General features: G+C 44.1%; 1 protein-coding gene across 1 annotated transcript in view; it reads left to right on the plus strand.

Moving 5' to 3' along the window:
- LOC123522474 (nuclear body protein SP140-like protein) overlaps positions 1 to 11,027 on the plus strand; it is an 11,710-nt gene extending 683 nt beyond the window's left edge. Inside the window, exons 2-7 of the mRNA XM_045296938.1 lie at positions 267 to 308; positions 3,382 to 3,497; positions 7,117 to 7,237; positions 7,463 to 7,534; positions 7,712 to 7,855; positions 10,235 to 11,027. Coding sequence (XP_045152873.1) covers positions 7,217 to 7,237; positions 7,463 to 7,534; positions 7,712 to 7,855; positions 10,235 to 10,363 — 366 coding nt within the window. The 5' untranslated portion in view covers positions 267 to 308; positions 3,382 to 3,497; positions 7,117 to 7,216 and the 3' untranslated portion in view covers positions 10,364 to 11,027. The remainder of the gene's footprint in view (positions 1 to 266; positions 309 to 3,381; positions 3,498 to 7,116; positions 7,238 to 7,462; positions 7,535 to 7,711; positions 7,856 to 10,234) is intronic.
- Positions 11,028 to 14,322: the final 3,295 nt, after the last annotated feature.

The raw sequence follows: 14,322 nt of genomic DNA on the forward strand, positions 1-14,322 counted from the left end.
GCCTTTGGGAACGGAGCGATGGGGAGAGGGAAAGGGGCTGCTGGTCTGGGAAAACTCTCTTTGGGGGAGAGTCCTTCTAGCTCCCCCAAACAGGCACATCTTTGGGTGCCTGTTAATCTCCAGACAGATGCCTAGACCCTCAACACAGATGTGAAATAAAGAAGTGCATGCCGTGAGTGCCTTGAATAAAGAAACCTTCTCAAATCAGTAGTCGATGGGAAAATCACCTTCACTAATGTCACCCAATCTTTCTTGCTTGTCAACAGAGAAGACTGGAGTGTGCCAACAAGAACTTTGCCAGCTTCTATGTAAGTGCCAACTGCAACCTTAACCCTGAGTCACACAGAAGTCACCGTAGGTCCATTATCTGTGACTTGACTGCTTTCTCCCAAAGCACCCTTCTCCTTAATCAAAGAGTGTTCCTCACACCAGGTAGATGGATGGTTCTGACTTGGGCGTCTCTTCCACGGGTCCCAGCCCCAACAGGTTCTGATTTCCTGGCTCTAAGTATCAAGGCTTCCCAGAGCCCCCTGGGTGACACAACTATGTTGTGAAACACGGTAGACAAGTGAAGGAGGCTTGGTGGCACAGTGGTTAAAGGGCTCACCTGACAACCCAAATCTCGGAAGGGCAAACCCACCAGCCACTCCTCAGGAGAGAGGGGTGGTCATCTGTCTCCATTAAGATTTGTTGTGGTTGTAGTTAGGTGTCAGCCAGTCAGCTCTGACTCATAAAGAAACGCTGCCTGGCCCTGGGCCATTGTTGTTATGTTTGAGCCCATTGTTGCAGCCCCTGTGTCCATCCATCTCCTCCAGGACCTTCCTCTTTTGTTGCCGCCCTTCTACTTTACCAAGTATGATGTCCTCCTTCAGGGACTGGTCTTTCCTGATCACAGGTTGAACCGCATTGGAAACCATGTGGAGCAGCATCCACTGTCCTATAGAGTCACTCAGAGTGAAGATTGGCTTGGCTTTGGGTAGACCAGTGCTACCAACACTATAAATCGCTCTATCCCAGCATTTGAATCATTTGTTGTACCAGCCGTGACTGGACACCAAACCTTGGGCGTCTGCTTCAGCAAGCATGCGATAGGGTGCAGGAATCTTCATTAACAAATTCCTGGAGATGCTGCTGCCACTGGCCTAAGACACTTTTGAGACCCACTGCCTTGGACTTTTAACCAGAGACCACAACTTGTGACTGTACATTAGCATCATCTGGAACTTTTAAAAATAAAATGTTGTCTTTTCAGTGAAGGTTTACACAGCTGCTTAGGTTTTCATTTAACATGTCTATACAATTGTTCACGGACATTGGAGACATTTTTTTTTTTCATTTCAAAAGAAAGTAGGGAATACTTTAAAAATAAAAAATTAAGAATGGGTTAAAAAGGGAAATAAATGATATGATGTTAAATTTTAACCGAACTGTGTCTGCAATAGTTTACTTTCTCATGTACTCTCTCTGTGGACAGGGTTTTCCCATTTCAGGTCCCTGATCCATGGGTATTCCATGGAGACTTATTTCCTATGGGGTCTGGGCAAATGCATGGGGGGCTTTCATAGCCATCCATCGTTTTCTGAAAACTAGCGCTCAGAATGTAAGCTCTCCTACATTTTCCTCCTCTGATCTTGAATTGTATTATTTACCATTCTTGCATTACACAGCTGTGTGGGCTTAACTGTTGCCTAACTTAGTTGGCTGCTTGTTTTAAGACAAGCTTTGTAAGACCCCAGGTGCTATTCTTTCTAGTAGCCAGGCACCATCTACAAATGCTAGGTCCCAACCCAGGACCCCTGGGTGGCACTAAGGGTTAGCAGTTGCACTCAACCACTGGCCTAAAGGTTGGCTGTTTGAATCTACCTGCCAGTGCTTCTGAAACAAGGCCTAGCGATCCGCTTGCATAAAGATCACAGCTAAGAAAACCCCATTGAGTAGTTCTACTCTATAATACGTGGGGCTTCCATGAGTTGGAATTGACTCAACAGAAATGAGTTTGTTTGGTGTATGCCCCAAACTACCCGAATTAAATAAAGATTCTGGTGATGGGATCCCAGGCATCTGAATATTTTAAAGCCTCCCTAAGTGATTGTACTGTGCAAAGGTGAAAAGCTGCTACTAAGCAAAAGGACAGATTTCTCCTTAAAAAGATTAGGGAGACACTCACCAAGTTTTCAGAATTACTTAAACAAGGGAGCTCTGAACATGGGGTTGTATTCTTCCTTATATGCTTCAGTATTTGTTCTTCTCAAGTCCCGTTTGCAGTCTGTATAGAATGCAAGCGAGGAAGAATGGCCAGCATCGCTGAGTCTTTTCAGTTATGTGGAAAATGAAAACTGGTTGCATGAGTCTGTCTGTACCAGGACAACCTTGGGATCTCCATACAGACCACTCCGCGAGTTTTCCTGTCCAGAGGGATCACCCAGCCAGGCTACACCTTGCAGCCTAGAATGTTCTCCTATGTCTACCTGTTGTTTCTTTTCTTCTTGTGTTAGAGTTACAGAAAACGAGAATTTATAAATTGAGGTGTGTCCCAATTTGCCTCTGCTCATTGGGCCCAGGGGCAACACGGTGTTTGAACCCAAACACCAGGCGATGTTGCTATGGCTACTAAGAAGATGTTAGTCACTGTGAACTCTGCAGCCCCATAGCAGCAGGAATGCTGCACCAGATTTCTCATAAAAGTAGGAGCCTGCCCATGAAGTGGAAAAGTTAGAACCAGCCTGGTGGTCTTCAGCTACTGTTACTATACTCCTTGACCACCCAGAGATAGATCTTGGTGCCTTCACATCTCCTGCGGACTCTCAGAGCCAAGGACCTCTGCTCGTTGGTACCCAGGGTTCTTCTACCCAAAAGGCAGTCCTGCAGGTCCAGGGACCCTGCAGCTTAGGAACTCCTTCCCAGGCTCTTTCTTCAACTCTAAGGGAGGTTCTGGCCAAGAAAATGAAATGTAATGATAGATCAGACACTTGCATCAGCTCATGAAACGCTCAGTGAAATCACATATCCTCAGATCAATTGAGACACTAAATTGTAGACACCTAGGTAAGACACTCTACCTGAGAGCCCGATTTTTGTCAGGCAAAGAAAGAATAAACATCTCAGATGATCCATAAACCTTCCTCCTGTTTTATAGCTAGCTTTCCTGAGTTACGGTCTCTATTTTCATAAAGAACTTTTTCTGGCTGGACACACAGTTCCTCGTCCTGACTTTTGTTGGATACCAGAATGTCTTCTTCGGTTGTTATCTGTTCTTTCAGGGAGATACATTTCTAAGGGTCTCCCTTGGTCCACACTAAGGCACACATTTCAGAGTTTCATCCTATAGACCTTCTGGGGTCTCACTGAGCTAAGTGATATCTATATTCTCTCCCTTTCTAGCGAGAAAATTCGAATGAGTGTGAGGTGTGCCATGATGGAGGAGGGCTGTTCTGCTGTGACACATGTCCAAAATCCTTTCACAAGACCTGTCACATCCATCCTGTGGAAACTGGGAGGTGAGTGAGACACAGCCTCCGCCCTCTCTCATCTCCTTCTTAGGAATCACCCTCCTTCCACCATGCGTGCTCACACTACAGAGGTTCTGTCTCTAGTTGCACGGCTTGAGCTCAAGGGAACAGGACTCAAGTATCAAGCTCCACAAGTGTAATCCAGAAATAGTAATGACGCTGGCGGCAAAGACTGTACCAAAGGAAACTTGATAGCATTGTAAGAGCCGTCACCTTCACTGCCCTAACTTGGTGCCCAGACCCTGGTCTTCTTGTGGGAGAATGACCTCATTCGGTGGTGGCTGGTTTAAAGCAAATGCCATCTCCTGAGAGCATCTCAAAGCTGACAGATCTCTGTGATGAGCCTTCAGGAAGCCATATCAAACCAACTGAGTCTGGGTCAAGAATACAGGATCAGATTTGTGAATTTTTGTGGGTGTGAGCCCACTCCTGAACTTCTTTTGCTGTAAAATAGATCATTGGTCAGAGGTGAAGGTGCAGAGGGTACCTTAGTGGTTGAGAAAGCATCGTGTAAGGGGTGGGACGTTGGAGCCTGTGGCTGAGGAGGACAATCAGTACTAGGAGTCTTTCATTCCCACAAGGACTGTGTGTTGCCAAAAGAATCGGGGTCTCATGTAATCTACCTACACCTGGAGATTCACAGAAAATAATGCCTTATCAAGGGTTTTCCATAACTCTGCTTTGGGCCATTTGGACCATCTGGTGGTGTAGTGGTTATGCATTGGGCTACAATCCACATGGTCAGCAGTTCGAAACCAGCAGCAGCTCCATGGGAGAAAGACTAGGCTTTCTACTCCTGTAAACAGTTACAGTCTCAGAAACCCTCAGAGGGTCGCCATGAGTCAACATGGACTCGATGGCATTGAGTTTGGGGTTTTTGGTAGAAGACAGATTGACTTTTTGTTGAACCGCCTCTGCGGCAGTTCGGTTTTATGTCAGCTCACACTAGTATAAGGCTGGAGTCCAACCTGTCAATCAAGTCACAGCCTGATGATGTCTCCTGGGAAGTGTGGCCTTTTTTATAAGAGAGACGCTCGGGATCCTTCCCCCCTCTCTCTGACCCTTTGCCTTCCTGCTTGCTGGGAGTCCATGCCTGCCTCCGGAAGTAGCCCCATGTGGGCCACTCAACCCTGAAAGCCGTTGGTACCCTGCCATGTTCCCACTGACTTTGATCACATGGCTCTGCACCCGCCAGCCTGTGCGCTTCCTGCCTCTTGCTTCACCTTTCTACGTCGACAGCCTGCAGCTATGTAAATTGGAAGAGGGTCCCAGCTAACATCAGACCCATGGACTTAGATTGAACTGGGTTAGGATGCCTTCTCAATACAAGAGTACTTCTCCATATAAAGCTCTTCCCTATACATAGATGAGTGTCACTGGTTTTATTTCTCTAGACCACCCAGCCTATCAAAATTCGGTACCATGGGAATGGGGTGGTTTTAGAGAACAAATCATGAAAACAGAGAGTGTAGGCTGGCCTGCCTTCTGCATTATGATGGAGTTGGATTTTTTCCTTTGAGTGGCCAGAAGATTTCAGATATAGCAAGTGATTTACTCAGTTGGTCTCTGGAAAAGACACGGGAAGTGAAAATGTTGATTTTCTTGGAAGTTGTATTCGGTTATTCCTACCTGAAATGGTGAAAAGGCTTGTAATGGATGTTAAACTGAAACTCAGGGAAGAGACACCACTTTGGGGGCTGCTCCCAGGGAACAGTCATGCTGTTCAGACACAGAAGGTTGATAGAAGACCAGGCCCTAGTTTGATGCTACCAGGGGCCTAAGGCCAGACTGCATATAAATGAGATAACCTGGATAAGAAAGGACTGAAATTGAGTATTTTTTTAATTAATTGTGTTTAGAATCTGGCTGTACTACAATTATATTGATTTCTCCTACCTACTGTTATGAACATAATGTGTGATTAGAAATGAATATTGGAAATTAATTATTAGAGAGAGCTTGTAAGACTGCCTGCCTTCAGCCTTTACAATCGGATCTGTTAAAGGGGCATTAGGAGTTGCCTAGAGGAAATGGATTTTTGTTTGAAACCAAAGTATAGGGCTTAGTAAAGGTAAATCCTACCCAGTGCCTTGAATTCCAGTACATTCGTTTTTGAAACTACATGCAACCAGAACTGTTAGAAGACTGAACAGGGGGAGTGACTTCGGCTTTTTAAATCTTGGGTGATCAGTTTGACCGGATGGACCTAAGCTTGAGAAAAACCTGTGCCCGTGAGTTCTCCTCTGGGACTGAAAACTAGAGGGGTCCTGTGGGCAACTGGAAATGCGCACTGGGTGACCCCCTGGTCACTACTTGTTGCGTGGAAGTGGAGGAAAGCAGCAATGGAGAGACCGATTGAGTCTGGCCACTGACACTCGTGGACTTGGTTTACAGGGTGTAAACCAAGAGAGATGCGAGTAGGTTGGCCAGCCTGACGTTGAAAGAAGTTGCACTGAACATGAGCCTATAGTATGATCTAACCCAAGGAGGCTAGGTTATTGAGCATTTGTGAAGGGGCCAGTGGTCTGAAGCAGGGGGAGTGACGTAGGGAACTCCATAGTCTGCGATGGCCCCCGTGGACCTCGTTTCAAATGACTACACCTGAGTTGACCAGGACTCGACCATGTGAGGAAACAGCTGTTTAACCCTGTCACCTGGTGCATTGTCTTCTGCCATGAGGGATGGCCTGCTCTAGACATGGACTTGGCTGCTGAATGCAAGCGCAAGGTTCCAACTGGAATGAAGACTCTTCCCCTCAAAGAACCATGCCTGTCTCCTCAAAACACTGAATGGGTAGAAGTGGAAAGTTTCCAAAGTGGACACCCGAAAGGGGAAGAGGTAAAGGGAAGAAAGTGGCTGGCTTACAAACCTGGAAGGAAGGAGGGAGATGTGGAGGAAGATGTTGGTAGGACTGTGGGATAAAGATATAGGGGTCACAAAACTGCAACTGCTAGGCACAAAACTTTTGTTTTGTTCATTTACACAATATTAGATTTAAACGGGACTGGTGCATCTTCAGCTATACAAGTTTTCATTCGATACTGTTAGGAATAAACACGATTTCATCATTGTCTTTGTTTAAAGACTGTGTACGGTTAGAGTTGTGTGCAGGTGTCGAGTTGACAGGGGTGGTCTGTGGCAATTAGATTTTAGGTCAACTTGCACATGGGTAGTGGTGGAGCCCAACCTGTCAATCAAGTCATATCCTGATGATGCCTCTTAGGAGGTGTGGCCTTTTTATGAGACACTGGGGCGCGCGCTCTCTCCTCTCTGCCTCTTTCTTTGCCTTCCTGCTTGCTAGGAGTCTGTGCCTGCCTCCAGGGGTGGCCCCATGTGGGCCACCCAATGCTGAGAACTCATCAGACTTTAAGACAAATGAGCCTTCACCATTTATCACGGCCCCTCACTCAATAGACTAACATGCCTGCTACTACATTTGATGGGAAAGGAGGTCTTGAGCCCACATAGAGTTCTGGTGCCAAGAAAGGAATTGGCTACAAGATGAAACCCCTCAACCACTGTTGGAAAGGTGACATTGGCCACTAAATGAATGGTGGCTACATCACAGAAAACCTTCCTTCTGCTCATGTTGTGCCTGACCTCTCAGGAACCCATGGAGTTGCATCTTCTGCAAAATAAAGGCTATCCAAGAGGATTGCCAAGAAAGCCAGCCATGCCATCAGGAATCTGAGATCCTGAGCAAGTGGATGCAGCCTGAGGAACAGCTGGTGAGTCCGGAGGCACACCTGAGCTCTCCTCGTTTCTCTGTACCCAAGAGGAGCAGCAAGACCTTGCCGAAGGCTAGAAAATGGTCCCTCACCCCAACGCCCCTCCCCGTGACCTGTGTGTTTCCACCTTCTGGGAGACTTTGTGCCACAGGTTCCGTCAGGTCACGGGGATGGTCTCCTTTTCTCCACGCTGCTTTTCACGGACTGCTTTTTCCTCCTTCGCAGAAATGTGAGTTCCTCCTCCTGAAGATCTATTGTTCCTCCAAGAGCCTCTTTTTCGCCAAAAAGCCGCGCTATGTAAGTAGCAACCTGAAACCCTGAAACTGATATTTGTGGCATTTGTCCTCTGAATCCCTGGACAGAAGCTGCTCGTGTGTTTGCCTTCTTATAGGCGGAGAATTTAGAGGCGGTAATTCATAGGAGGTAGACGATGAAGTAGGCCATTAGCCCACCCTTTGATGTTTTCATCAGCAGAGTACACAGAGTCCCTGCGCCCCAAAGAAGCCCATGTGGTTGAACAAAATCAAGATGAAGCTGAAGAAGAAGAATTACCACAAAGTGGGGGAGTTTGTGCAAGACGTGCGCCTCATCTTTCAGAACCACAGCACATACTACAAGGTAAACACCTTCCCCTGCTTCTCGGTCTGTCTCTTTCAGGTAAGCCGCGTTACCTCTCATCTACTTGTAGAGGGAAAATTACCCAATTTTCCTCGCCATGAGGCAGGTTCACACAAGTGGAGCTTCGAGGTGTCTTCTAAAAGCCTTCCAATCCGTGGAGGGAAAAACAGCAGTAAACCAGAAGTCACTGTTGCAGCCATTTCTCTAGGAGCTCAGAGACGTTGCTCACTTCTAGATAGTCTATTTCCTCCCGTGGAGAAGAAAACCAGGGCAGCCAGAGCCCTGCCATGGAGTCAATCCCGACGTACAGCACCCCTACTGCACAGGGTAGAATTGTTCCATAGGACTCCCAGGCTGGAACTCTTGACGGAGCAGCCAACCTCATCGTTCTTCCATAGGGTGGCTCGAACCGCCAGTCTGTGGTTAGCAGCATAATGGTTAACCCAGTACACCAGATAATCGATGGCAAGCCTAGTGCGTAGGAAGTAAGAGAGCCCTTTAAAGTACTTCTTTTCTCTAAAAGAAGATAAACCCCCAAAAAAGCAAACTCTTTGCCATCAAATCAACACTGACTCATAGCCACCCCCTACGGGGCTTCGAGACAGTAACTTTTGACAGCAGTAGAAAGCCCAGTCTTTCCCCCCAAGACCCTCAGAGCTGCTGGTGGTTTCAAACTGCCGACCATGCAGATCGCAGCCCAACTCGTAACCACTATGCCACCAGGGGCTCCTGTAAAGATACCAAATTAAATTTCTCTCATTTCAAAAGCATTTATATCTGACTTTCCTAGTGCTGTATAACAAAGTTAACAAGAATTCACTGACGAGGTGGGAGTGCAGGACAAAGGATATGCCCTTAAGGTCTTGTCTTAAAACAAGCAGCCAACTAAGAAGCACACGAGCCAGTGCGATCCAGGATTCTAAATAATAAAATCCAAAATTGGAGGAGAGAATTGCATTAGAGCTTAAATTCTAAGCCCTTGGTTTGCCGAAGGCTACGGATGACAGGAGCCCTGGTGGAGTAGTGGTTATGTGTTGGGCAGCTAACCACAAGGGCAGCAGTTTGAAATCACCAGCCAATCAAAGAGAGAAAAATTAGGCTTTCTATTCCCATAAAGAGTTATGGTCTCAGAAACCCACAGGGGCAGTTCTACCCAGCCCTATAGGTCTCAGTGAGTTGAAATTAATTCAATGGCAGTGAGTTTGGTTTGGTTTTGGTATGGATGACAGTGAATGCCCAAAATCCATTTGCGGAGTCCCCAAGTGGATTAAGTCTCCATCAAATGCTCTCTGACTATTGAGCAGGCATGTGAACAGCGAGGCTGTGAGACAGAGTGCATTGGACAGTGGATTAATGCAGATGTAGTTAAGATAAAGTTAACACCATCTCATCTGTTTTAACTTTGACCCATTTTAAATTTGTTCTAGTTTTCACTATTTTCTGCTTTTTGGATCAAGAGTTCCCGTTATTGTGTTTTGAATGACTTTCTTTAAATGAAATCTAGGATAGGTAAATCTATAGAAACTGTAACTAGATTAATAATTTCTTAGAGTTATGGTAGGGGAGGTTGTGAGGAAATGGGGTAGAAATAATAATGAGTACAAGACAGAAAAAGTTTCAAAAATTGATTGTGCAACTCTTTTAACATATTTAAACCATAAGATTGTATGAAATGTGAATTACATGTCAATAAAACTAGATTTTTTAATCAAAATTTTAAAAGGAGACACCAATAATTTGCTTCAGACACTTCTGTACTAACATAGTATTTCAAAGAACATGTGTCATATTTTCTAATCAAATACCAGAATATTTAAGAATTAAATCAAGAATTTAATGTTTCTTTAAGAATTAATGGCAATAAATTGCTTCTCGAACTTCCAGATGAAAAGAAATCATCAAGCTATCAGAGAGCAGAAGCTGCTTTCAGCTGGATTCACTCTCATTAACATTTACCCCCAAACCAAAGCTGCTCCTTAGGTTTCGATCTTTATAGGAAGAGACACCCTCAGAGCAGCTACTGGGTTTGAACCTCCAACCATGCAATTAGCTGCATCCTCTGGGCTCCATTTAGAATTGTCTAAAACAGTGGTTCTCAACCTTCCTAATGCCATGACCTTTTAATACAGTTCCTCATGTTGTGGTGACACCCCCAACCATCAAATTATTTTTGTTGCTATTTCATAACTATAATTTTGCTACTGTTATGAATCAAGCTACCCTTGTGAAAGGGTTGTCTGACCCCCAAAGGGGTCGCAACCCACAGGTTGACAACCGCTGGTCTAAACCAAGGCTTCAGATGATCTGGAATGGGGCAGTCTAAGCTACTTGGCGATGACCATTCTGCTTTTTGTTGTTGTTTTGTCTTTGTTTTTACAGAATCATAAGTTTGTCATGTTGGGACATCAACAAGAGGCCAAATTTGAGGTGGATTTCAAAGACCTATTTGGCATTCAAGAAACAATAGTTGAACGCATTACCCCGTCTGGATCCATTATTCTCTTATAGGAATTGATTTCTATGGCCCACTGGAGACCCTCCAGCAGTTACTGGATTCCTTGCCTGAGGCCCCATCAGTCACTCTGCCTGTCCCAGTCAAAGATCGATCAGCATGTTGTTAGGTACCATTGAATTGGCTCTGAATCATGGTGACCACGCACCACAGATCAAAATGTTCCTTGGTCTTGCCGCATTATCCCAATGACAGAAATGGCCTGAGCCCGTGGTTTTGCACTATTTTGCTGACTCTTTACTTTGTCGACCAGGATGCCTTTCTCCAGTGATTGAGTCTTGATGACATGCCCAGGGTTACCCAGACCAACTCCTGCCAGGCTCATTTCTAAGGAGCACCCTGGCTGTGCTTCCTCCCAAGCAGACTTCTTCATTCTTCTGGCACCATCAGCGCTTCTTGTTCCCACATGGTTTGTCTGTGCGATTCCTGCCCCTTTGTTTTTACAAATCACTTAGGACCAAATGGTCAACAGTTGCTCTCAAGCGTGGAGAAGAGGATGGGTATTGAGAGTCAAGTTCCCGAGAATGCAACAACTACCAGGGAAATAATGAGAACATTAACCAATCTGAATAAGGTACCCAATAGAGATTGTTACACGGGAAACTATTTAGCTATGTGTACTTTCACCAAAAATACAATAAAATATATTTTTATTTAGAATGATATTGTCAATTCTTTTCTTTCCAGGTATTTTATAGTTTTGTTGTTATTGGGAAAGTACTCACTTTCCCATTGTATTTTATTAGTGAATACTGCCTAGTGTTAAAAGCTACTATTGTTTGTGCATGCATTCTGTCACCCATTGTATTTTTGAAGTTGGTTATCCTTTTATTCAATGGCCTCAGGAAGTGTAGGGTGGCTATATAGTTTTTCCACCTTCTCATTCACAGAACGAGTATCAACAGAAATACAACTAACATTCCATTATTTAGCCTCTTTCCCTGAAGACTCTGGGCGGGAAGACTGGTGATCTGCATTCAAAATAGAATCATTGAAGTGTCACTAAGTGACTTGTTGCCGTCTAACATAGCCTCCAGTTTCTGATATTCATTTCCTCACTTTTTGTTACCTAACCATCAACCAAAGGTCATGTAGTTTAGGTTTTTGTTACTGCATCCTTTTCCAATACATTTTTTAAGCCATTAGTACACCAAACAGAATAAGTATTGTAAGACCCTAAAATGTGTATTGCTTCAAATACATGAAATATTTATCTCTTTCTCATACAACGGGTCTTCAAAACATTCATGGAAAGTGTGGATTATGGAAAAACAATTCATGGATTTCCTTGTTTTGCTATGTTTGGGGGTTTTTTGCACCAAAATTCAGTACATCTAACCTGACAGAGCATGTACGAACAGGATACTGTTTGAGGTGCCCAGAAGAGTACGGCATCTGTTTGAAAATGCCAACATGAATTCTGCTAAAATGGAACAGACATCAAAATCATGATGAAGCTTGGGTGGAAGAATGGTGAAATAATGTATGCTTTATAGGGAAAACAACCCCATTGAATTGTTGGTTTACAGATGGAAATAAGGAAGAGTTGGTTTGAAGATGAAGCTATAAGTTGTAGATCATCCATATCAATTTTTGAGGGAACAATTAATCATGCTTATGCCCTAACTAAAGAGGACAGACTACATATAGCAGAAGCAATAGCCAATACCATAAGCATCTCAATCCTGACTGAAAAATTAAAGTGGAACAAATTTTCTGCCCCATGGGTGTCAGATCAGCTGCCGACAAGAGTGAAACTTACCACGAAGATTTTAAATAAGTAGAATCAAGATCCTGAGGCATTTTTTCTTTCTCCCCCCCCCCTTTCTTTTATTTATTTTTTAAACATTTTATTAGGGGCTCATACAACTTTTATCACAATCCATACATCCATCCATTGTGTAAAGCACATTTATACATTCATTGCCCTCATCATTCTCAAAACATTTGCTCTCCACTTAAGCCCCTGGCATCAGTTCCTCATTTTTCCCCTCCTTCCCCGCTCCCCTCTCCCTCATTAACCCTTGATAATTTATAAATTATTATTTTGTCATATCTTACACTGTTTGACGTCTCCCTTCACCTACTTTTCTGTTGTCCATCCCCCAGAGAGGAGGTTATATGTAGATCCTTGTAATCAGTTCCCCTTTCTAGTCCACCCACGCTCCACCCTCCCGGTATCCCCACTCTCGCCACTGATCCTGAGGGTTTCATCTGTCCTGGATTCCCTGTGTTTCCAGTTCCTATGTGTACCAGTGTATATCCTCTGGTCTAGCCGGATTTGTAAGGTAGAATTGGGATTATGATAGTGCGGGAGGAGGAAGCATTTAGAAACTAGAGGAAAGTTGTATGTTTCATCATTGCTACGTCGCACCCTGACTGGCTCGTCTCCTCCCCGACACCGTTCTGTAAGATGCCCTCGGCCTACAAATGGGCCTTGAGTCTCCACTCCGCACTCCCCCCTTCATTCACTATGATACGAGTCTTTGTTCTGATGATGCCTGATACCTAATCTGAGACATTTTTTCAGACTTGTAGCAGGATGTGAAATGTGGAATTATCAATGTGACCCTGAAGGTGAAGCAACAGCTACCAAGAGGTGGAGGTGGTCCAGTTAAAGCAAAAGTGAACGATAGAGAATGCCCGAGGCATTTTGTTGGTCGGCTTTCTGGAGAGTCAGAGCAGGGTAAAACTGAAGCATCAAACTCACTGCCATGGAAACCATGCCAGCTCACAGGAACCCTATGGAACAGGGTAAACTGCTCCTGTGAATTTCCAAGAACATAGCTTTCAGGAAAGCAGAAAGCCCTGTCTTTCTCCCCGGAGAATGACAGCACTGACTTGTTGTGAGAGTGTTTTGAGAAAGCTCGCCAAAGCTTTAGCAGAAGAAATGCCCCGGAATGTTTTACCAAAGTCTTCTCCATCATGGCATGCCTGCTCCTTCCTCCCATTAAGCAAAGGCAACTTTTTAAGACCTTGGATGAAAAATCATTAGGCACTCACCATCCAGTGCTCCTGATTGGTTCCTTCTGGCGTCCTTTTGTTTCCAAATCTTCAACCAGCCTTTAACCATTTTTCTTTAGGTAATATATAAAGATGCATTGATCGGGTGAAGTTCCCAGGACCCCCGGGTCTTTAGGGATGGGCTAAATGGTTGGGATCATCCCTTATAAAATTGCCTTGAACTTAATGGAGTTTATGTTGAGAAAGTTTATATTTTGTTATTTATTTATTTTCATTCCATTTTTCCGTGAGCATTTTGAAGACTCTTCCATTTAGTCAGTTCAGGGTGGTTCCTGGTTGTTAGAGCTTTGCTCTGCAAAGTTATTTCGAGACCATGGCCGCTGATGCTTCTGCCACCTTCAGCACACGGTTTCTAAGACTTTAAGAGAGGAACCGAGGCAGAGGCGCAGTAAACACACAGGAACAAGTGGAGGAAAGGGGGGGAAGTGGGACTAAGGTGCAAGACAGGCTATAAACATGTGAAAAGCACCCAAGAGTTAAAATTTAATATCAAGAGGCATGACAATAGTTAAAGAAATACTTTAATTTTGCCAGGATAAGTTCATTAAAATACCAAGATATGAAACTGTAGAGTCAATCACAGGTGACGTTTTCTTAAATGTGGAGTTTACAATGATGTACGATGCAAATTTTTTTAAATTTAAGATTGTTAGGTGCGAACATGATAGTGGCACAGGAGGAAAGTAAAAGGAAATAGAAGAAAGAATTAGGAGGCAAAGCTATTTATAGACGTATGAATATAGGCATGTATATATGTAAATATATTAATAAGTAATGATAGGGATATAGGTCTATGTACATATATTTATATGTTAAGTATTAAGATAGCAGATGGTCTTTGGGCCTCTACTTAAATACTATCTCAGTACAAGAACAGTCTGTTCTAACAATGTGGCAATCTATGATACTATTCTTCCTAACAATGTGGCAA

Source organism: Echinops telfairi, unplaced genomic scaffold (assembly GCF_000313985.2).
Source record: "Echinops telfairi isolate 266 unplaced genomic scaffold, ASM31398v2 ScPeMD7_3;HRSCAF=10, whole genome shotgun sequence".
Lineage (NCBI taxonomy): Eukaryota > Metazoa > Chordata > Mammalia > Afrosoricida > Tenrecidae > Echinops > Echinops telfairi.